At 44.1% G+C, this 25,604-nt stretch overlaps 1 protein-coding gene across 3 annotated transcripts in view; it reads right to left on the bottom strand.

Moving 5' to 3' along the window:
• The window catches only part of LOC121291389 (zinc-binding protein A33-like), a 105,629-nt gene that overhangs the window by 67,191 nt on the left and 12,834 nt on the right, over positions 1 to 25,604 (bottom strand). For 2 of the 3 annotated variants that reach the window (XM_041212490.1, XM_041212489.1), the window contains one exon: positions 14,227 to 15,206. The exons of the other annotated variant lie outside the window; for it this stretch is intronic. In XM_041212490.1, coding sequence (XP_041068424.1) covers positions 14,656 to 15,206 — 551 coding nt within the window. In that variant the 3' untranslated portion in view covers positions 14,227 to 14,655. Of the gene's footprint in view, positions 1 to 14,226; positions 15,207 to 25,604 lie in introns of those variants that run through there. 3 annotated transcript variants of the gene reach the window in all.

Raw genomic sequence — 25,604 nt, forward strand, 5'->3', positions numbered from 1 at the left:
ATAAGGCTCTGGTCAGAACACGTTTAGCATATTGTGAGCAATTTTGGGCCCTGTATCACAGGATGGACGTTCTGGCACTGGAGAGGGTCCAGAGGAGGTTCACAAGAATGACCCCAGGAATGAAAGACTTAACATATGAGGAACGTTTGAGGACTCTGGGTCTGTTCTCGATGGAGTTTAGAAGGATGAGGGGGGATCTGATTGAAACTTACAGAATACTGAAAGGCCTGGACAGAGTGGACGTGGGGAAGATGTTTCCATTAGTAGGAGAGACTAAGACCCGAGGGCACAGCCTCAGAGTAAAGGGAAGATCTTTTAGAACATAGGTGGGGAGAAACTTCTTTTACCAGAGCGTGGTGAATCTATGGAATTCATTGCCACAGAAGGCTCTGGAGGCCAGGTTGTTGAGTGTATTTAAACCAAGATAGATAGGTTCTTGATTGGTAAGGGGTACAAAGGTTATGGGGAGAAGGCGGCAGAATGGGGTTGAAAAACTTATCAGCCATGATTGAATGGTGGAGCAGACTCGATGGGCCAAATGGCCTAATTTCTGCTTCTATGTCTTATGGTCTTATGGTCTTAAGGCATGTAATATTTGATATTTGTTGAGCATGGTAACTTGTGATCTTCAGCAAGTAAAGATTGCAGAATCATTGGTGGCATTTTAAATTGCAGAGAAGATGTAAGATGCCTTTGGTGTGCACCCTGGCCTGGAGCCTCTTAGACCTGAGCACCATTTCTGCCCAGTCTCCTCTCTGAGGACCCCTGGGAAGCTGATTTGTCAGTCACAACCCAACTCTCAGCTTCACATCTCAATGCTGGTTATAATCCAGCATCATTTGGTAATTGTCCCGGGTTACTAGCTCAAAATGACTTGGAGTGGTTACTCTTAATGCGGACCTGTGCTGAGATTTAGGTGAGAAAGGGATTCAGTGTCAGTGTGAAAGGCTGATGAGTCAGATGGAGTTCAGCATCTGTGTGAACTGGGTCCAGAGGAGATAGGAGTAACTGGTGAGCTAATTTTGGATAAGCGGTATTTGCTGATAGTAGAAATGTCACTTTCTCTCTCCCATTTCTAAAAGAAAACTTAAATCTGATTATTCTGAAGCATAAAAGGGATTAAAATAGCTAATTCTTTTCTGGGGGACAAGTCCCAAGACCCCAAGGATATGCATCACCACTCTTCGACATTTGAGTTTCCTGTTCATGCTTTTGTTTATTTCTAGTTTCTTAGAACATACATACGAATTAGGTGCAGGAGTAGGCCACTCAGCCCCTCGAGCCTGCTCTGCCATTCAATAAGATCATGGCTGATCTAATTGTAACCTCACCCTCATATTCCTGACTATCCCCGATAACCTTTCACTTCCTTATTATTCAAGAATCTATCCAGCTCTGCCTTAAAAATATTCAAAGGCTCTGCTTCCACCGTGTATTGCTGAAGAGAGTTCCAAAAACACTCAGCCATCTGAGAGAAAAAAAATTCTCCTCATCTCTGTCTTAAATGGGTGACCCTTTATTTTTACACAGTGACCCCTAGTTCTAGATTCTCCCAAAAGAGGAAATATCCTCTCCACCTGAACCCTGTCAAGACCCCTCAGGATCTTAAAGGTTTCAATAAGTCACCTCTTATTATTCTGAATTCCAGTGGATACAAGCCTAACCTGTCCGGCCTTTCCTCCTAAGACAGCCTTCCCATTCCTGACATTAGTCTAGTAAATCTTCTCTGAAATGCTTCTAATGCTTTTACAACATTCGTTAAATAAGGAGACCAGTACTGTGCACAGTACTCCAGATATGATCTAACCAGTGCTCTGTACAACTGAAGCATAAATTCCCTACTTTTGTAATCATTTCCCCTCACAATAAATGATAACATTCTATTAGCTTTCCTAATTACCTGCTGTACCTGCATTCTAACCTTTTGTGATTCATGCACTAGGATGCCCAGATCCATCTGAAGCTCAGAGCTCTGCAATCTCTCACCATTTAGATAATAAGCTTTTTTATTCTTCCTGCCAAAATGAATAATTTCACATTTGCCCACATCATACTCCATTTGCCAGATCTTTGCCCACTTAACCTATCCATGTCACTTTGTAACCTCATTTCATCCTCTTCACAATTTACTTTCCTGCCTATCTTTGTGTCGTCAGCAAATTTACCAACCATTCCTTCGGTCCCTTCATCCAAGTCATTTATATAAATTGAGGCCCCAGTATTGATCCCTGTGACACACTGCTCATCACTTCTTGCCAAGCAGAAAAAGACCCATTTAGGAAAATTCTCTGCTTCCTGTTAGCTGGCCAATCTTCTATTCTAGCCAGTATGTTACCCCTACACCATGAGCTTTTATTTTCTTGCATAACCTTCGATGTGACACTTTATCAAATGCCTTCTGGAATCTAAGTACAGTGCATCCACCTGTTCCTCTTTATCCATAGCACACGTGACTCCTTCAAAAAACTCCAATAAATTGGATAAGCATGATTTCCCTTTTGCAAAATAATGTTGACTCTGATTGCCTTGAATTTTTCGAAGTGCCCTGCTATAACATCTTTAGTGATAGCTTCTAACATTTTCCCCATGACAGATGCTAGGCTAACTGGCTTCTGGTTTCCTGCTTTATCCAGAATACAGGAGTTATATTCTGTTTTCCAATCGACTGGAACCTTCCGCAAATCTAGAGAATTTTGGAAAATTAAAACCAATGCATCAACTAACTCACTAGCCACTTCTTTCAAGACCTTAGGCTGAAGTCCATCTGGACCTTGGGATTTGCCAACTTGCAACCTCAATAATCAGCTCAATACCACTTCCCTGGCGATTGTAATTTTCCCAAGTCCCTCCCTCCCTCCCGTTTCCTGATTTACAGCTATTTCCAGGACGTTACTTGTTTCATGTATAATGAAGACTGAAGCAAAACACCTGTTTAATTCACCACCATCTCCCTACTATCCATGATCAATTCCCCAGACTCATTCTCTATAGGACCAACACTCACTTTGTTAACACTTTTATTTAAATATCTATAGAAATTCTAACTATCTGTCTTTATATTACTAACTAGCTTTCCCACATTCCCTAATTTTTCCCTCCTTATTAATCTTTTTGTCATTCTTTGCTGTTCTTTATTTTCTTTCCAATATTCTGACCTGCCACACGTCTTTGTGTAAGTATATGCTTCCAAGTGAAGATTTTTGTTTACGCCATAAGTTATGAAATCTGTTTTCATGCAAGGGAAATGTTCTTGAGGATACAGCACTTTTGGATTATGTACAAGTTTTGAGACTGGTTCAACGGAAGATAATGAACGAAGAGATAAGACAACATTATTAATTTGGACTATGTTAGACTAGTTAATAAGTGCGCTGTCTTTCATACATATCGATTATGCTTTAACCTGGAAATGAACTGCTGACCCCATAATCACAAAAACTCGATTCCTGTAACATTGTCCAGCTTTGCACAGACTTCAGCCCAACTGACACACTCAGCCATCACCCTGACTCCAGTCCTGACTATTCCAATGTTCTCATCACCAGTAAACCACCCACCACCCAACATAAACTTGAGTTCATCTGTAACTCTATCGCTGATATCCCATCTCTTGCCAAGTCCCTGTTACACATCATCCCCATCCTCACTAGTCTACAGGGGAATGAAGCGAGGGGCCTGTCAGAACCTCAGTCAAATGGAATCTCTGTCTCTGCTTCTTGCCACACTTACAGCCACTAATCCTTGTATATGGGAACTAATGGCAGCGGCCTTCCTTTGCCTACCTAATCTAAACCTGTCATAATCTTCTCCACCTCTATTAGACCCACCACCTTCGCTCCAGGGAGAACAAGCCTAGCTTCTCCAACCTAACCTCAAAACCAGTGGGGGTTAACCCCAGGGGCCACCCAGCAATCCAAAGAGAAATTTGGGTGGCACGGAGCGGTTGACCAGAAAGGAAGGGAGAAAAAAACTTCTCTTTTTGAAAAAATTATTGAAGGAGACAAACTGAGTGAAGCATTGAGAATGCCTTGGGAACAGCCCAGGACTGTTTTGCAGTGAGGATTCCTGAGTTTTGGAGAGAGCAGAATGAGGGGTCAGCCTGAGAGGTGAGGGAGTGGCGCCACCATATGGGGAATATCCATACTGCAGGCAGCGTTACCTCAGTGAGTTCGAGCGAGTCTGCCTCAAACCCCATCACGCCCATGACCACACCGTGACCTCCAATAAACCCCCTGCCGTGTTCCCACTAACATTATCCTGAACCCCAATAATCCACCGGTGCCCCCAATAACATTATCCTGAACCCCAATAATACCCTGGTGCCCCCAGGAACATTATCCTCAACCCAAACAATAGCCTGGTGCCTCCAATAACATTATTCTGAAACCTAATAACCCCCTATCCCAAAAACATTACCCTGAACCCTATGTGGAGGACAGGGGTGTGGATACCTGCCTCATCAGCCTGGATCGGGAGAAGGCCTTTGACAGAATATCACACACCTACATGGTGGATGTGCTCTCCAAAATGGGGTTTGGGGGGGGAATCTGCAACTGGATCCAACTGCTCTACACTAACATCAGTAGCGCAGTCTCAAATCAATGGGTGGGAATCAGAAAGCTTTCCAAATATATTTGGAGTCAGGCAGGGCTGCCCTCTCTCCCCTGTTCTGTTTGTGTGTTGCATAGAACACTTTGCTGAGTCCATCAGAAAGGATCCGGGCATAAGAGGAGTGACAATCCCAGGCAGTAGAGGCACTCAGGTCAAAGCCTCCCTGTACATGGACAATGTCACCGTCTTCTGCTCGGATCCGCTCTCCCTGCGCAGACTGATAAACATCTGCGACTAGTTTGAACTGGCCTGGGGAGCCAAGGTAAATCATGGGAAGAGTGAGGCCATGTTCTTTGGGAACTGGGCTGACTGATCCTTTGTCCCCTTCACCGTCAGTTCAGACGGCCTGAAGGTGCTGGGGATATGGTTTGGAGGGACCGGGGCATGTGTTAGATACTGGAAGGATCGAGTATCTATGGTGGAAAGAAAACTGGGCATGTGGGAGCGATGGACCCTCTCCATTGCAGGTAAGAACCTAGTCATCAGGTGTGAGAAACTCTCGCTGTTGCTGTACGTGGTGCTGGTCTGGCCCATTCCAGACTTCGATGCGATGGCGATCAACTGAGCCATCTTTTGTTTTATCTCGAGGTTGAAAATGGATCCTGCTCCAAGATCGCCAATATCCGTAGTGTTTTGCTTTTATTTTAATGTTGGCATTTGAGGTCGCTCTGCACTCACTGCATTCACCATGATTTCCTCTCTGCTTGTGTACTAACGTTCATCTGCCAGCAGAGGGTGGCATAAGCAAGAGAAACGGTTTTGAGGAAGTGATGCTTTTTAAATTGAAAAGCAAATTCAAATATCACCATTAGTACATAGCTTTGATAATATCACCACCATCAACACCCTTTTGTTCTTTTGTCTCTGACATGTTTGGCAATCTCTTCTTTGCCTCCACCTATCACTGGCCATATATCCAGCTTCACCTGTCCCACCCCCCTCAACCAGCTTATATTTCACCTCATTTCTATTCATCTTTAGTTCTGATGAAGAGTCATACAGACTCGAAACTACAACTATATTCCTCTACACAGATAATGTAAGACCTGCTGAGCTTTTCCAGCTATTTTTGTTTTTTTACAGAATCCATAGTCGAATTCATCAGCAGGTGCAGAGAAAAGGGCACGTACTGCAATTTTTCAAATGCAGAGCCAGCAGACAGAATTGTTGAGTTGGTGATCATATCCACTCCCATGGAAGGATTCCAGGAAGATCTGTTAGACAAGCCGAAAACATGTAGCATTGAAGAGCAACTGAAGAGGATGGATGTAAGTACAAAGCGATCCTCACAGGTTGATGTACCTTACAGGTTCAAAGTACAACCCAGTTGTTCGCGCACTCACTAGGACACTCAAACCTAGCAGGACGTATGGAAGGAGTGGTCTTCTGTATGCACCAAGGATATGCCCAGCTTTTCATCGATTCTGTAAGACATGTGGCAGAAAGGGCTGTTGGCAGAGGCTGTGCACTCAAGCACTTGATGCAGCTACAAAGAGCTGTGTGCTGATCCAAACAAACTGCATGCAACAGGTACTTTTCAGCAATGAGGATGGCCAGCTAGTTTCCCGACAAGAAACATATACACAAAGCGAATGACAAACCAGAAAATAACAATGTGCACGACGAGATGGAGAGTGAAGAGCACCTATTTCACACCGTCAATCTTGTGGAAAGCATTGATACCATCTCACCACCTGAAGTGTTTGCCAATGTTCGAATTAGCTGCCCTAAGAAAGTTGGTAACGATTCATTATTGGTCAAGATTGACACAGGGACAAATGCCAACATGCTACCCCTGCTAATTCTAAAAGACATATACCAACAGCCATGGTAAAACCCACTGCTGCGAAACACTCAGCGTACAACAGCTCACTAATTTCATGTGCAGGATCATAGTCCTGGACTGTAACTACAGTCAATCCTCCTGGGTGACACAGATGTTCTACATCATGGAGACTAAAGGCCCAGAGTCTCTAGGTATACCAGCATGCCATGACCTCACGCTAGCAACAACCCATGGAATCAATCAGACCTCACAAGGCAGATCAAACTCAGAAACTACGCCTTTCACCTCAGTTCGTGAACTAAGATGGAAATATCCAGGACGTTTAGACATAATTGTCAATTTCAAGGGAGCTGCAACATTACACTTGCAGGAGAATGCAAGTCTGTCAATTGATCTGGTACATTTTATGCAAAACAAATGCTAGCAGCTAAAAGAAGAAATGGTGAAAGGTGACACTACAGAAACTGTGGAAAAGGGATGGCCTGATTCAATTCAGTATCTCCACGAGCACATAAGATAATTTTGGCCATACTGGGACAAGTTAGGCACCTCCGGGGGTGTCATTTTCAAAGGTAGGCAGCTCATCAAACTGGAATCTTTATGATCTGATATTAGCTTGATCTAATGGCCTCACTGAATAAATGATTTGCACAGTGAAATCCCTAATTCTCATATGTAGACGTACCAATTTAAGGACTCTTACCCATTCTACCATCTCAGAGACTAGAGACTAACTTTTAAAACTGCAAGAGAAGACGGCCAACGTCTTGATAAAATGTGGGCACAGAGATGCCAAGTTTACAGTTGGGACAAGTTCACCTCCAGGGTCCCACAGAAGGGCAACCAGCTGAGGCATCAAAGATTTGTTCAGAACCAGGGCCCTATGAAGTTATTACACTCAAAAGCACAATGGTGAGATGTAACCGAGGACAAATCAGATCGATTCCAGCTCCTCAACCACCGTACATTCCTATTTAGGACAAGATGCCTAATGCAGTCAGAAACATTATCCAAGTCTGACAATGCGGCAGGTCACTGTGAGCAATTAAATACACCTCCAGATAAAGTCACCATCATAGGATCTGGCCATACCAGCAGATTACCTTTACCCTTCAGGGACTCATAGATTCAACTGTTTTATATGCTTATGTAATGGTAACTAAACATGAACATGTATTGTAAGTAGTTACACTGCTTTGGAAGGGGTTAAAGTATCTTTAAAAAGGAGGAATGCTGCAATATACCTTTAAGAGATAGCTGCATATCATCACTAGAAGAGAAGTGTGTCATGCAATCTAGCTTTAGTTTCACTTTTGATATTGAGCAGAGCACACAACAGTCAGATCTGCTTCTGATGCCTTCAATGTTTCCATCCATGTATATCTGTCCCCATGTTCCTCGTCTCAATAAATGAACCCACAGCATGTTTACACAATCACTTATGTGCAATTGATGCCTTTATATCATTGTAAAATCACCAACGGAGTACAAGATAATGTACCTGTACAGGTGAGCAAGGCTCCCTGTCAGCACAGGCTGTGTCTGTCCGGTGTCCCTAGGTGGTTCACACACTGAGCGAGCGGGAGAGAGTGCTGTGTGAGATAATGTACAGGTGAGTGAGCCTCAGTGCAGCAGCTCAGTGTCTGGTCTTCCTCAATATTTGTGCATTTTCCCCTCAATTATTTTCTGTTCTGGCATTTAAGTTTCTTTTCCCCAGACAATGTACCAGGAAATGTTTGATATGAAACAAGAGTTGTAAATCTATTTGTAATCTGTTTGTGAGCGTGCTGAAGTACCTGAGAATGTCATAGGCTGCATTAAGTAAAATTGAACTGTGTTGCACTTTATGTGATGTCAAATTGGAACTGTCACGTAATTTACCTTAACTTTGTGAATAAAGTTTATATTTTGAAAACAATAATATTACAGTTTCTAGTACCTGTCGAACTGTTTATCTTGGTGTGCGTCCCTGGGAACAGCCTGTAGAGCAAAGGGTTCTGTTTCACGAAACTGCTCAGGAATAAACTCAACAGAAACCATTGCATCTCCTTCTAGACTTGCTTCGTAAAGACACTTTGCAGCATTTAATCTGTCCTGTTTTCTATTTTATCATAGGCCTTCCCTTCTCCATCTCCCCCAACACACCCCACCAACCAGTGCATCAACTAGCTCACTAGCCACTTCTAAGAAGACCCTAGGATGAAGTCCACAGGATCCGGGGATTTGTCAGACCACAGTTCCAACTTTTGCTCAATACCACTTCCCTGGTGACTGTAATTTTCCTGAGTTCCTCACTCCCCTCCATTTCCAGAGATACAGTGATTTCTGGGAGGTTATTGATATCCTCTATAGTGAAGGTTCATGCAAAATATCAGTTCCATTCATCTGCCATCTCGTTATTTTCTATTATTAATTCCCCAGACTCACTTTCTGTAGGATTAACATTCATTTTGGTTAATAAAAACAAAAATTTATGGAAAAACTCAAGTCTGCCAGCTTCTGTGGAGAGAAGGATAGAGTTAACGTTTTGAGTCCAGGATGAGTCTTTTCCAGAACTGAACAGAAGTAGAAATGTGATGAAATATATACTGTTTAAGGGGGTGGGACAGATGATGCTTGATAGAAGGCCAGTGATAGGTGGAGGCAAAGGAGATATTGCAATAGATGTCATAAACAAAAGGTCAAAGGGGTGTTGAGGGTGCTGATAGTGGCTAAAGGAAGTGCGCGTGGTGACATTAACGATAGAAAGCAGGATAAGCAAGTTATATTTGACCCTAGTGGTGGTGTGCTGGGGTGGGGGGTTGAGTTGGGGGGGTTGGGGGGGTTGGGGGGGGGGGCGGTGTGATGGTGTGGGAGAAAAGATCAAAATAGGCTAAAAGGTGGGGATAAAACAATGAATGGAAATTTAAAAAATACTAATAGAAATGGGTAGGAAAAAATGTATATTATCAATTAAAATTTAGATATTTTGAAATAAAGGGGATTGAAAATGGGTAAGCATGGAAGAGACAGTTCATTATCTGAAGTGGTTGAACTCAATGTTAATTCCAGAAGGCTGTAAAATGCCTAATCAGAAGATGAGGTGCTGTTCCTCAAGTTTGCGTTGAGCTTCACAGGAACATTGCAGCAGGCCCATGATGAACATGTGGGCATGAGAGGGGGATGGTGTGTTGAAATGGCAAGGGACAGGAAGGTCTGGGTCATGCCTGCAGACAGACCGAAGGTATTCTGCAAAATGATCACCCAGTCTGCCTTTGGTATCTCCAATGTAGATGTGACATCATTGGCAGCAGCGAATGCAGTAGACCAAATTGAGGGAAGTGCAAGTGAAGCACTGCTTCACTTGAAAGGAGTTTTTGGGCCCATGGACTGTGAGGAGTGGAGGGGACTAAAGGGACAGACATTGCACCTTCTGTGATTGCATGCGAAGGTGCCATGGGAGAGGGGTTGAGGTGTTGGGGGTGATGGAGGACTGGACCAAGGTGACAGTCCCTACGGAATGCCGATGGGGGGGATGGAGGGAGGATGTGTTTGGGGGGTGGTATCATGCTGGAGTTGGCAGAAATGGCAGAATTTTTCAAATCCTCTCTGCACCCTCCCCAGTTCCTCTATCCTTTTTAATAATACATTGACCAGAGCCACGTGCAGTACTGTAAGTATGATCTAACCAAAGGTTGAAATAAATTTAGTTTAACTTCCCTAATTTGCAATTTGATCCTTCAAAAAGAAGTCCTCCTGCTTGGTTTGTTTCTCGTCAGCCTTTCCCTCCCCAGTATTGACTGACTGACTGACTGTTTCTCTCACAGACACACGCACACACACACGTTCTCAAGCACACATGGACATATAAAGACACAAGTCATCCATTTATAAATTGTATTTCTGATTCTGAAGTTCAAGGCTTAAAGCAAATTATCAACTGCATTGGGCCCAGTACTGATCCTTGTCAAATACTATTTCCCACTTTCTGCCACTCTGAATAACTACCCTCTGCTTTCTACCTGCTAGCAATCCATTCTTCCCTTCTCCCCTGACTCCATATTCTCTGACTTTATTCAGTAGCCTATTGTAAGAGGCATTGTCAAAGGCCTTTTGAAAATCCAGGCAAATTGCATCTACTACATTACTATCATCCACTGTCTCTATTACCTCCTCCAAAAAAAATCATAATTTTGGTCAAGAGAGATTTTCCCTTTTGAAATCCATGCTAATGATCATTTTTTTTTTTGAAGTTCTTCTTGTCTCTAGTAGGAATTACATCATTTCTTCTAGTACCAACATTAAGCTGACTGATCTACTATTCCCTGGACACATTCTGTCCTGCTTTTATAAGAACAGGAATTACTTTCGCAATCCGCCAGTCCTCTAGCACTACACCTTTTCCTCAAAAAAATATTTCAAATCCGCAGTAATACCTCTGCTATCTATTCCCTAGATTTATTTTAAATGTGTGGGTATGAAACTTCTGGGCCAAGGTTTTACCCTCTTTGAGTTTGATTCAATCCCTTTTCTCTTATTTTAATTGCACTTACCTTAAAACTTCGATCATCGTTCAATATCATATCTACCTGTTCTAGCTCCCTGTTAAACACTGAAATTAAGTAATCATTTAATTTATTTAGAAAAGTATACTTTACTCATAAAATATCTGAAAGGATTTTACAAAACATTTCTAAATGGCCATCACAAAAGGTGCAATCAGATTAAACTTTTAAAGAGGGATCACGAGGTGCTTCAATACAATCAATGAATATTACAGTCATTTCAAGCTGGTCATGACAGTCAGACAGTGCAATGGTATTGGAGATATCAACCTACATCATGTTGCACTCTGAGGTGCTTCAATACAATAATGATACATTTAGTATTCACTACATAAATTCTTTGTTAGCTGTACAGCCTGAGGGGTCAAGTAATCAATTAATATTTCTGCCCTGTCTCTATCCTTATCTGTGGCATTGTCCTATCTATTCCTTAATGGTCCTATTTCCATTCCAGCCTTCCTATTTTTATTTATGTGCCTGAAAACATTTTATTTTTTACCCTTTTCAGAGTTCAACATTTCAGAGTCATATCAAACATTTGAATTTCCATATTAAAGGGAAAATTAAAGGAGAATGAAAGGTTATGTGCGGAGAGGGTCATGTAAGATCTAACAGGAGTGGAAAAACATAGAAAAATAGAAGCAGGAGTAGCTCATTCGCCCTTCGAGCCTCAATCTCAACGTCATAGTCCTGACCTCTCCCCAGCCCCTTTGAAGACTTTAGTGTCTAGATATCTACCTATTTCCTTCTTCAACATATTCAGTGAATTGGCCTTCACAGCCCTCAGTGGTAGAGAATTCTCCACCCTCTGAGTGAAGAGGTTTCTCCTCATTTCAGTCCTAGATGGCCTACCCTGTATCCTAAGATTATGACCCCTTGTTCTAGACCCCGCAGCCAGAGGAAACATCATCCCTGTATCCAGTCTGACCAGCCCTGTCAGAATTTTACATGTTTCAGTGAGATCCCCTCTCATTCTTCTAAACTCGAGTGAATACAGGCCTAGTCGACCCAATGTCTTTTCATAACCACAATCCCAGGAATCAGTCTGGTGAACCTCTGCTGCACTGCCTGTATGGCAAGTTTTCTTTCTCCACTCAGAAGATCAAATCTGCACACAATACTCCAGGTGTGGACTTACCAAAGCCCTGCAAAGCTGCAGGAAGACATACTTACCCCTGTACTCAAGTCCTCTTGCAAATGCTTGCTGCACGTGCATGCTTGCTTTCAGTGATTGGTATACAAGGACACCCAGATCCCATTTTATATCAACATTTCCCAATCTGTCACCATTTAAATAATACTCCGTCATTCTGTTTTTCCTAGGGAAGTGGTTAACTTCACACTTATCCACATTATACTACATCTGACATGTATTTTCCCACTCACTCAACACGTCTAAATTGTCTTGAGGCCTCTTAACATCCTACTCATCACTCACATTCCTGCCTTCAAGAAGCCCCCGGCCATTTGTGCAGAAGTCTGCTATGTAAAGTAACTGAAGTTGGGGAGGGCATTTGGAATTCCATTGTCAAGTGGGTACTGTGTTAACTTGCTGGATTTTTTTAAATTCTAAAATCTATTTTGTTCTGTTGCCTTAAAGGAGGAGGTACAGCTGGGAATCAGGTTAATATTAGGAATGTTAGGAGTTGGTATAGGAGTAAGTAATTTGTAGTCTGATTTATTTGTTTGAAATCTTTCATTTTGTTTATAAATTCTCTAATTTAATTTTTAAGATCTCTTAAGTCTGAGTGGACTCATTATTTCTGAATTTAGTGCACCCATCTTCTCATAATAAATACAAATTGTAAAACAATTGTGATAGAGCGACCAAATTTCCCGTGTGGATGTGGTCCGCCTGGCACACATCATCTGCCTTGTCATAACACTGACCCCTTGGGAACAACACTGTAAAACTACTCCAGTCTAAAAAATAACCATTCACCATACCTGTTTCTGCTGCTGAGGCAAATTCATATTCATTCTGTCACTGTCTCTTTTATCCCATGGGCTTCAAATTTTCATGTTAGCTGATTATGTGACTTCTTTCAAATGCCTTTTTGGAAGTCTAGAAATACCACATTAGCCATGTTACCCTATCAATCCTACCTGTTACCCCATTAGAAAACTCAATCAAATTGGTTGGACACATTTCATTTGAAAAGTCTGGGCTGGCTTTCCTTAAGTATTCCACACAATTGTCTACGTGTTTTATAACTGTGTCCAAGGTTATCACTTCTAAAAGCTTTCCCAGCACAGAGGTTAAACTGTCTTACCTGGAGCTGCTGGATTTATTGTTAGACCGTATCTGAACAAGGATGAAACATTTACAATTCTCCAGTCCTCTGGCTCCTCTCCTGTACCTAAGGGGATTGGAACATTATGGCCAGTGCCTCTGCAGGGAAGTTTAATGGAAAACTGAATACAGAAGTTCAAAATCATGAAAGGTTTTGAGTAAATAGGGAGAAACTGTTTCCAGTGGCAGAGGGTTCAGCAACCAAAGGATACAGATGTAAGGTATTGTTTTAAAAAAAATCCAGAGTGAGATGAATACAGATTTTCCCGCAGCCAGTTATTATATGGAATGCACTGCCTGCCAGTGTGGTGGAAACAATATTCAAAACTAACTTTCAAAAAGGGATTTGGTGTGGGAGAAAAGGAACTGGACTTGGACCAGTTGAATAGTTCTATCAAGGTTTCTCTCCAGACAGAGGGGGCTGATTGACCACAGTCTGTGCATTGTGATTTTATGATTTTGCATTGCTTCCCTCCTGAAGCAGGCTGGCATTCCCACTGCCCATCTCAGGTCCCTATCCACGGTAGTGATGGCTGAAGTACCAGATTAAACTTCAGGACCATTTGCAGGCAACTGTCACTCCATTTACTCCAGCCAGAAGCTCTTCAGATCATCCAGATTAATTTGGAATGGGGGCCTTAAGGATCCAGACTCTGGAGCAATTTGTAAATAAAACAAACAGCTTGTTTTGTTTCTGTTTCTTAGATTTAATGATGAACTGTGTCCTTTTTGAGTAAACTGCTTATATTCCATTCATTTTCAGATTCTTTTGGTTGAAGAACCAATTTATAAAGGTAATCATAGACTCTCATCATTTTTATATAGAATTATAATTTACGTTAATATGAACAGGTCACATGTACAGAGAGCTTTAATAATGTTTTTAATAAAATAGGTAACTACATATTAGTGATTTAAGGACTATTTCACTGACACGGACAGTCTTGAGGCAGAGCAGACAAACCAGAGATATATGATAACTGTGACTCCACTTTTTTTTGCAAAATATACTTTATTCCTAAAATATCTTAAAGAACATTTCAAAATGACCATCACAGAAATTGCAATGATATTCAAATGATCATGTTGCACTCTGAGGTGCTTCAGTACAACAGAAAGTCCATGACAAACATTCTAGCGCAGCAACTGAACTACTTTTACAGTGGTTAACACTGCCCTTTAATGACATACATACCCGATCAGTTCACACATCTCGGTCAATACAGACAGACTCTTCCCCCTCCTTCTTTCCCCCAGCCCTACAGAGGTCCTCACTGATCTTCCAGTTCCCAGTTCCCAGACAGGGTTTATACCCGGAATGTTAACCTGGCTTCTCTCTCCACCTGTGACTGAGAGTGACACCCATCAGTTTACAGCTGGCAGGAGGCAGGGAGACGCTGTGAAATTATGGGATGGATCTGTTAGTGACCTTGAATCCCGCAGATTCTCAGCGGGGCCGAGATATTCCCGTCGTCATTCCATCCCGGGCTGAAGATGGGAAAGATTCTCCCAGTGAAAGTGTGGGTGAAAGTGTGGAGATGGGACATGTTGTCCGCATTGTAAAATGACACCTGTCCACCCTCATAGTCCAGGAAAACCCCGATCTTCCGGAGATTCACACTCGGGCTGAGGGGGGTATCATAGGGGGAGGTGGCGGTAAAATAACCAAATCCGGGAACCAGCTTCACAACCCAGAATCCGGACTCGGGTTTCAGGGAGATTCTCCCCTTCCTGTCCACAGACTCTCGGGCCACTCCGAGCCACCACTCAGTCTTCTCCCCCACCTCCACCTCCCAGTAATGTCTCCCTGATGTGAATCCCTCTGATCCCAGGACACATTCCCAGGGATTAAACCTCTCCGGGGTGTCAGGGAGCCACTGCCGTTTGTCTCCGAGTCTCACACTGGTCCGGTCCTCAGACAGGATGAGCCGGGGATTCGCTGTGTCCGGATCCAGAGTCAGAGAGGCTGGAGCTGGGGGAAAGTTAAAATAACACAGTCAGAGATTTAGAGACAGGGGCTGGGGAGGGGGAGAGAGTGTGAGGAAGGAGCCCAGAGGGGTCGAGGGGGAAGAGGAAGTGGGAGAGAGAGAGAGAGGGGGAGAGAGGGCGAGAGGGAGCTGAAAAGAGATGGAGGGAGTCGGGGAGGTGAAGTTGAGGAGAGAAACTGGCAGCAGAGGAGGGAGCAGAAACGTGGAGAGGGAGAGTGTGAGTGGAGTGATAGAGAGGTAGAGGCGGCAGAGAGTGAGAGCAGGACGGTTTGAGAACATGAAAGCCGGAGAGAGAGAGAGAGAGAGGACAGGATGACAGAGATTGGGAGAGTGGGTGAGAAAGAGAGGGTGGAGTATAGTGAGTAGGGGGCGGGGGTAGCAGGAAGTGTGCGGGAATGTGAGAGTGAGATGGAGCGGTAGAGAGTGCAGAGGGTCAGGGAGAGTGCGAGGGTGAAAGTGAGATGGAGGGGTCGAGAGTGCAGGGTGGCAGGGAAAGTGTGATGGTGTGAGAGGGAGAACGAGATGGAGGGGTAGAGAGTGCAGGGGGCAGGGAGAGTGTGATGGCGTGAGAGAGAGCGCGAGCAAGAACTGGAGGGTGAACGCAAATCGGGGAGAGTGAAATGAGAGAAGGAAATGGGGTCAAGGGTGGGAGGGAGAATGTGAAGGTCTCAGAGGGAGTGGGAGACTGGAGACAATGTGAAGAAAAGCAGAAAGGGGAGCAATGAAAGTGCAGAAGAGGAAAGGGAGAGCGTGGAAGAGGGGAGGGCATGGGAGAGGTATAGCAGAATGATGAGGAAAGGGGGCAGGAGAGGAAGGAGAGAGAGTGACTGGGTCGGTGGAAAAGAGAGCGAAATGGGCCTGACAGGGACAATGGGTGGGGAATGGAGTTAGAGGGCGGGAGGGACTGATATTAGATCGAGCAGGAGCATTGTTGAGAGGGTGAGTGCATGGCAGGAAGAGGGAGAGTGTGTGTGGAAGGGGAGAGAGAAAGATTGTGGGAAGGGCAGAGGTAATAATAAGAGCAGATGTTAAAGAGGCAAAGAGAAAGGGAGAGTGAGAGGTGAGTGAGAGAGTGTGGGTACAAGGGGAGTGAGAAAGTGTGGGTGGAGAGAAGGATGGGGGAGAAGAAGGAGAGCATAAGGAGGGGAGAGCATGAGCGACAGGGTGTGGAAAGGGATAGTGACACAGGGAGAGAGAGAGTATGAGAGAGATTGAGAGAAGGAGAGCGGGAGGGGGAACGATAAGGCTGGGGAGAAAGGAGGATGAAACAGCAGGCAGGAGAGAAAGAGAGCTGGAGAGAGTGCGTGGGGAGTGATACTCCTGCGAAACAGGCATGAAAATGTCATGACACAGATTGTATACAATCTGATCCTGTAAGGTACCAAAGAAAATTAAATTACAAGAACACTATGATTAAGAGCAGGGATAGGCCCTTCGGTCCCTGAAGCCTACTTGACCATTCGATGAGATAATGGATGATCTGATGGTGTATAATCAATGACCCAGCCTCCAATGCTCGCTGGGGAAGAGAATTCCAAACTCTAATGACCGTCTGACAGAAAACAAATTCTCCTCATCTCAGTCTTAAAGGGGGACTCCTAATTTTAAAACTGTCCCCTAGTTCCAGATGCCTCTCCAAGGCAAAGGTCCTCTCAGCATCCAGCTTGTCAAATCCCCTCAGTGTCTTTCACATTTCAATAAGATCACCTCTCATTCTTTGAAACTCCAATGAGTAAGGGCCAAACCTGTTCAACATTTTACCATAAGATAATCCATTCATCCCAAGAATCAGACGAGTGAACCTTCTCTGATCTGCTTCTTAATTAACCATCTCATTTCTTAAGTAACGAGATCAAAATGGTACACAGATTTCAGATGCAGTCTCACTGAGACCCTGTACTGGTGCAGCAACAATTGCATAGTTTAATACTCGATTCCTCTTGCAATAAACATGAACATTCAATTTACCTTCCTAATCACTTGCTGTACCTGCAAAGTAATTTTTGTGATTCATGTACCAGATTGCCCAGATCGCTCTCTACTGTAGAGTTCTGCTGTCTCCCTTGGTACATTGTTAGGCCAGACCCCAAAATTTGTTCCAGTCCTAGGCAAGACCCTCAAATTTGGTTATGATCTGCTTCGTGATGATTAACTTTTTTCTGTTCGTAGACCAAATTTGAAATCCCTGTTGTTTATTAAGAGGATAAATCCATAAGATTCCATGTTTTGAAACAAACAGAAGACTTTTACTAACCAAGAGTCAACAATGCAAATAGATAATATTATCTCTTATATTCTAACATAAAGAATCAACATGAGGTAAACATTAATTAACAGGAAAACTGCGGTCGAACACACTACAAACCGCATGTTTAATAACAGACACAAGCAAGGCAAATCACATGAACTTGCTCATAATCTGCCCAAATGTCAATTATCACCATTAAAAACCCCCCAAAATACTGGAGGATCAAAGGACAAATATCAACAAGGAATTGCAACACAATATTCTTAGTTTAAAACAAAGTACGAGAGAAATTAATGGGACTAAAAGTAGATAAATCCCCTGGACCTGATGATCTACATCCCAGAATGTTGAATGAGGTGGGCTGTAGAGAAAGTCGGTGCATTGGTGGTCATCTTTCAAAATTTGGGACACTCTGGAATTGTTCCTGCTGATTGGAAGGTGGCAAATGTAACCCCACTATTTAAGAAAGGAGGAAGAGAGAAAACATGGAACTACAGACCTGTTAGCCTAACATCAGTCATAGGGGCAATGCTAGAGCCTATAATAAAGGATGTGATAAGAGGACACTTAGAAATAATGGGAAGCTTGGGCAGAATCAACATGGACTTGATGAAAGGGAAATCATGTTTATCAAACCCTTGCTGGAGTTTTTGGAGGATGTAAGTAGGAGAATAGGGAAGGGGTAACTGGAGGATGTCGTGTATCCAGATTTTCAGAAAGCTTTTGATAAGGTCCCACAGCAGAGGTTTGCAAATAAAATCAGAGCAAATGCAATTTGGCGGAATGTACTGGCATGGATTGAGAACTGGTTTACGGGCAGAAAACAAAGAGTATCAATAAATGGGTCATTTTCAGCAGAACAGGCTGTGACTGGTGGGGTATCGCAAGGATAGGTGCTTGGGTCCCAGATAGTCACAATTCATATCAATGATTTGGATGTTGGGATTAAATGTAATATGTCCAAGTTTGCAGATGGAAGTGTCAGTTGTGAGCAGGATGCAGAGATGATTCAAGGAGATTTGGAGAGGTTCAGTGAGTGGGCAAAAATGTGGCAGATGGAATTCAAGGTGGAGAAATGTGAGGATATCCACTTTTGTGGGAGAAGCCGAAATGTAGGGTATTTCTTAAATGGAGAGATGCTGGGAAATGTTGAGCATAAAAGGGACTTGGGTGTCCTTGTTCATGAGTCACTGAAAGCCGGTACAGCAAGGAATTTAGAAGGCAAAAGCTATGTTGGCCTTTATTGCAAGATGATTTGGGTACAGGAGTAAAGGTGTCTTACTACAATTATATATAGCCTTGGTGAGACGGCACCTGGACTATTATGTGCAGCTTTGGTCTCCGAACATGAGGAAAGGTATATTTGCCATTGACTGAGTGTACTGAAGGTTCACAAATAAATTCCTGGAATGGAGGGATGTCCTGAAGATGCAGAAAATTTGGATTTATTTTAAAGTGCCAGCTAGGACCAGCATCTAGGATGCCAAAGCATACACAGACAATCACAGCCTTACATGAAAGCTAAAGACTTATACAAAGGGCTCAGCTGTAAATTTGCAATTAGGAAATGGGAGACACACAAGGGCAGGGACTCAGGATGACTCGATCAAGACATGGGGAAGGTCATTTAACACCGTCTCAAAGCCTCGAAACACACCCAGTCAGCCCCCATAAACCTTTTGTTGAGAACAAACACACATTCTTTGTTGTCTCCCAAAAGGACAATGCCCAGTCTCTGCACTGCAATTACAGTACAAGAACACAATGATCAGATTATTGTGCTGTGGCCTTTGTCTAACTAGCATCATTAAGTTGTACTGGTAGTAAAAAATATATTAACTGTGTTCACTTGAACCTCGGTGGAGAAGCGCCTGGATTGCCCAGCGTTTGCTCCCCACATGTGTAATAAAGGAACAACTTGAATATTGCAGTTGGATTCCGAGTGTTGAAATTTTGTACCAGAGTATTCCTCAGACCTTTCAGTCCTGTGAGGACAGATTAAATAGACGGGTCCTTTGCTCTCTGGAGTTTAGAAAAACGAAAGGTGATCTCATTCAAGCATACAAAATTCTGACAGGTCTTGACAGGGTAAATGCAGGAAGAATGTTTCCCTGGTTGTGGTGCTGGGGGCTCTAGAACCAGGGGCCACAATTTCAGATTAAGGGGTAGGGCATTTAAGACCTAGATGAGAAGGAATTTCTTCACTCAGAGGGTGATGAATCTTCGTAAGTTTCTGTCCCAGACGGCTGTGGAGGCTCAGTCATTGAGTATGCGCAAGACTGAGATGGATAGTTTTCTACAAATGGAAAACATCAATGGATACGGGGATAGGGCAGGAAAATGATGCTGAAGTAGAAAATCAGCCATGATTTCATTGAATGTCAGAGAGGGCTGGAAGGGCTCGACGATCTATTCCTGCCAAGAGCAGTTCTACTCCAGTATCTTGAAAGGGTTAAACAATTTCAGTTAGAATTGTCTTTTAGTAAAAATAAAATATAAGCAGAAAAGCAGAACGGGAGAATAGCAGCCGTCTTTTAGACAGAATGAGAAAGGAGATGGGCAAGGCAGTAGAACAAAGAACAAGGCCAGGGAGTGAGTGGCTGCTGAAGTCAGGAGGCACAGACTCCTGCACAATCAGCAAGAGATGGTGGTCTTGCGAGGATGAGAACAATGTCGAGTGTCTGTACACACGGGAAATAAGTGACAAAAGCCGAAGGCCTCTTTAAGCATCTGATTGTGAATTGACAAGATTAGATTACGAATCTGTGACTAATTGTGTATAAAAAGAAGATTTCGCTGTAATCTGCACAGCTCGGTCTAGGACTGCCCAAGGCTGTCTCTCCCTGCGTACGCTTGAATCACTAATGAAAGATAGTGGTCTGTACTGAGTCTCCTGGTGGTTTCTAAGGCAAATTATAACCTGCTGACAGCAGTTCTACTCCAGCATCTCAACACAGGCATGGTCCCAGCTCCTCAGCTGAGCTGCTGCACCAACTGCTGCTCCCAACTCTTTAAACTAAAAACAACTGAACACAAACTGTTGTTCACTGACCTTTGAATTCACCTGTTAACCTGTGATCTCCCAGTAGGGTTCAGCCCCCTGTCCTGAGACAGGATCTGAATGTATCAACCCTTGGGACATTCTGAACCTTAAATGTTACAATCACCAGTCAACACAAAGGTTATTCCCACAGGTGTGAACTTACAATCGCTCCACACCGAAAATACACGTCAGAACTCCAACAATATAGGTTTAATCATCCTCTCTATTAAAATAATACATTGCCTTGATATTCTTCCTGCCAAGTGGACAAGTTCATGTATTTGGACATTATAATCCACCCACTAAGTTAACTATCAATTAACCTATCTAAATCCTTCATGTGCTCTTAACAAGTTAAATTCCTAATATGTTTGTGTCATAAACAAATTTAACTACCATACAGTCAGTCCTTTCATCCAAGTCATTGATATAGACTGTAAACAGTTGAGTTCCCAGTGCTCATCCCTGTGTCACTCCACTAGTTACAGCTCAGTAACCCAAACACAGGAGCGGGATTGGGAGAGAGAGAGAGAGAATGTGTGAATATAGAGAGGGGAGAGGGGAGAGAGAAAGGGTGATGAAGGAGTGAGAGATTGGGAGGGGTGGAGTTGTGGTCAGTGAGTGGACAGAGTGGATACAGAGTTAGCTGGAGGGGACAGTGACAATGCTGGAAGGGGGGTGCTGAGAAGGTGGAAGGGGGAGGGGAAAGAGGTTGGTAGTTGGAGCGGAGAGAGAGCAAGGGAAAGGGAGGGGAGAAAGAAAGCTCGAGGGAAAGGAGGGATGATTGCGAGGGACAGTGTGCGGGACGAGGAGGACAGGGAGAGTATGGGACTGAGACGAGGGAAGAAGTGCGGAATGGGAAGGGAAGACAGACTGGAGGGAAGTGAGTGAGAGAGGTGATGGATGGGGAGTGGAGTATGTAGGAATAGGCGGAGGGAGAGAACAGAGGGCAAGGGAAGGGAGGTGGAGGGGAGCAGGGGACCAGGACAGTGAGATGAGAGAGAAAGCAGGTGGGGACGGAGGGTTGTGCGGAAAATCTGCAGGGGAGGGAGGCAGAGAGAGCATGGGAGCAAGAAAGCGAGGAAGAGAGGACTGGGGAGGAAGAGGGAGTGTGTGGCGAGTATAAAGGGTGGAGGAGGGGAGAGAGCAGAAACGCGCGAGGAGCAAGTGCAGATTTGGGTGGGTGATATTGGGGAGACGGTGTGTAGGGGAGAGTGGGCAGGAGTGTGAAGGGGCCAGGCAGCAGTGGGAGGGGGGTGGGCATTGTGTCATCCAGCGTGGACAGGAGCATTGAGGAGCCGAGAAAAACTCTGCTGCCTCCCCCATTTCCATATTGTAAACAGGAAAATAAACGTGCTCAGCTTTCCACTGCCGCCCACATCAATGTCCAGGAAACCCAAGGCTCAGGGCTTGAGTCTCAGGACATCCCAAATTTTGGACAGAGTTAAAAAAAAAACCAACACCTGTTTTCGGGACTTCTAGTCCCTTAAAAACATCCCAGACCAATTATGAGTTGGACTAGATAACGGAATCTTACAGCACAGAAGGAGGCCATTCAGCCCATCGTACTTGTGCGGGCTGTCCAATTTAATTTCTTGGTCCAGCTTTTTGCACGGAACCCTGCATATTCGCCCATTTGAGAACATGTTCAATTCATTTTTCAAAGTTCCGATGGAATCCACATTTTCAGACAATGGGTTGCAGATCATGAACATTGTCTGTGAGATTTCATTTTTGCTTATTACCCCTCGAAATCTTTTGGTGATTATTTTAAATCTTAGCCTTTACTTACAGACACACTTTCCAGAGTAAACAATTTCTCCTGATCTGCTCAATAAAACCCCCATAATTCAAATTCCTGCCTTAAATTTCCCTTTAAACTTCTCTGTTCTAGGGCGTGCATTACCAGCTTATCCAATTACCCTGTAAACTGAAGTCCATCATCAGTGCTATTGTGCTGGTAAGTCTCCCCATGTACCCTCTCCAATGACTTGACATCCTTCCTAAAGTGTGGTGTCCAGAAATGCAGAAATTACTCTTTCAGAGGCCTATTTGAAGTGCTCATTGGTGCAAACACTGCACCTGAAACTGCTCCACTCTATACTTGTGCACTTGCACATGAGGGACAAGTTCACTATATTGATTTTCTAATCCAGACGGCGATCAAGAGTCACCAACAGGTACTCCAAGGTCACATGGAGACACAGAGGCAGGGGGTGAAAGTTGTCATGGACGGTTGTGTGACACGGACAACACTGAACTAGCAACTCGGAACACATTCCTCTCAATATCTGTTTCCATTAACTCCGATGGAGATTGATATTGAGCACGAGGTAAACTGGGTTACTGATTTACTGTCTGATTTTCTCATATTGTGTCACCATCCAAACCAGGTTTACTCTTTCTGAAACTCTTATTGAACTGTTTAAAAATAAAGACAGTTTTAACTAAACAGGGGCACACACAGACATTTCAGGACACGTCATTGAGGTGGTGACTCACCAACAGACACTCCGTCTACAGCAACTTTCATAGACAATGGACTCTCTGGATATGTGTGAATAGCTTTCTTCCTGCCTTATCAAGATACAGATATTACATCCATAGCTGACATACACTGGGAGATATCCCCTGCTGAGAGCAGGAAATGACCACATGTAGGTGGCAGGACTGAAGGCATGAAACACAATTGGATGACCCGAATCAAGGTATTAACTTATAAATCAAGGGACCAGGATCAGAAAGGGATATAAAGCCACAGCCACAAGGACAGTGTTGCTGCAGCCAGGAAAGCGTGACGTGGTCAGTCACAGGAAGTCGTGCAGAAGAAGTCATTCAGCAGACCGACCACGTGGGAATGTCTCCGACAAGAGGATCTCACTGAACAACTGGTGTTGGAAATGTATATTATTGCTTAGTTGGTTAATAAAGATTTTGAGGGGTTGGTTAGTTGGGGTCTCCACAGATCAGAACCCAGGGTCGGGAGGACATGTGGAGGTGGATCAGAATAATGCCCAGTGGAATGAAAGGCGGTTCAAGGGTGACAGAGCAGAGTGGAAAGTTGATATTGGATGGGTCAAAGTGATGGGGGGAAGTTGGTGGGTGGCAGGGGGGAGGGTAGAAGGTGGCAGATGAAGTTTGGAAGGTGGCACACACCATTTTTCAAATCTGACGTTGACCACGCAGTTAGTCAGTAAGTAAGATGCCTTGAAGTGGGAGGAAAGCTTTTCGGGGGCTGGTGCTCAAGGTCAGAACAAATGGCCGACTAAAGGGAAACACTAATAATTATGAGGTAACTGGATGTCATCCATGCTCATTCGTGTTCTACCCTCTATGGTGAAGCCCACACAGCAGCAGGTTTATGCCTGACTCATGGGTCTCATCACGGAGCTTCCTCTCATTCTGTGCCATTTGCCATCAGCTGCAGTCAGAGGCAGGGATGCATGGAGAGAGAGTGGTGGATGCCTCCAAGGAGCACGGGTGGTGGCCAACTCATGACTCCAAAACTCCATCCCCCCAGCTGAATGGTCATGCCTGACAAGGGCTCATGTGTTTAGTCTTTCTATGTTATCAAGGCAACGTTCTCTCTGTAGGGACTCGAGGGTAGTGGAGGGTATTAAAGGAACAATCTTGGTGATTGCCGGGCAGGATCCTGAGGGACAAGGCATACCCCCAGCAAAAATGGCTGATGATGCCAGTTCACCAAGCGCAGAGTACTGCTGAGGAGATAAAATGATGGCTATACCCCCACCAGGTCCCTGACTGAGCAGGTGATTGAGTACCTAAAGATGAGGTTCAGATGTTTGGATGGCTCAGGCAGTGCTTTCTCATACTGAGAATGTCTCAGATCATCATTGTCTGCTGCACCCTGCACAGCCTTGTGATACAGAAGGGAGACGTGTTGCCTGAGTGAGACATGGGGAAGCAAGATGTCTGCTCTGATGAGAAGGACAATGAAGGGGATGGGAGGGCCAGGATGTAGACAAACCACATGCAGAGGCTATAGCTGGAATATGATGTACACAGGCCCATACCAATCTGATAGTTACCAGATTCCAGGCAGAGTAAGCTGCCGGGACATTTATTGAACGTTTTGGTTTTCTATCCTTTGTAGACTGGAAGGCCCCAGCACCTTCTTGTTTACTGACCTTAGGTTTCTCAAATGTACCTTTATTTTTGAGAGCAGAGTTAAATTACAGTGGTGACATCTTCCCTGCTGTTGGCTTGAGCCTTGCATGTGCCCAACTATAATAAAATGCAGAACCCTGGTGCCAACTGCGCTCATTATGATCTGCACCGTCTCCTGCAACCTCAGGGGCCTGTAAGTAGAATTGTGATTTCAGCAATGCACTGACAAAGTCCTGAACATAACAGATTGGAAGGAATGTCAAATCTAAACTTTCCAGAGATGCACTATCCTGATTGGGCATTCTGAATACACTTGCGTGTCACTGACTGAAAGCTGATGCATTGGTCCCATGCGAAGCACTAGATGGGTCCATTATTAAAGATGTTCAAGGCGGGGGTGACTTTCAACGCCACCAGCATTGGATTCTCTTCAAGCCCTTGTGGCTGTAGCTCATTGTGGAGAAGCTGGCAGAAAGATCCCAGGATCTACGAAGCCGCCTCCGGCATTGGCTTTCATCTGTTTGTCGATAAGAGCACCGCCTGTGATACACCTGTGGTCAGGCCAATGGCCGCCATCTTGACTTCCCTGAGGCCGGCTCTTGCTAACCCTGACACCTGCTCTCAAAGGGGAGCTGACCTCGCAGAGAGCTCTTTCAAGCTGAACCAGACAGGGAGGAGCAATATGAGAACAAAATTTGGCCCCTATAAATCGCTGATCCATGCATATTGATGAGAGATTATCATGTTCCTGCCCCACCCCAGTCACCACTCACACATCATAATCACGTATCCCTTGACATCTTCATCATGCCAATAAGTTTATAGGTTACTTGTAGTCCACTCACTGAGTGCCTCACCTGCACTATGCTTCTGAGGTACAAGGGCCCTGACCCTCCAGTCACAGAGACCCCTACAAGTCTTAGTCTCAGATGGGCCTTAGCTTTAGTGGAAGACCGTGATCTA

The sequence above is a fragment of the Carcharodon carcharias genome, chromosome 19 (assembly GCF_017639515.1).
Source record: "Carcharodon carcharias isolate sCarCar2 chromosome 19, sCarCar2.pri, whole genome shotgun sequence".
NCBI lineage: Eukaryota > Metazoa > Chordata > Chondrichthyes > Lamniformes > Lamnidae > Carcharodon > Carcharodon carcharias.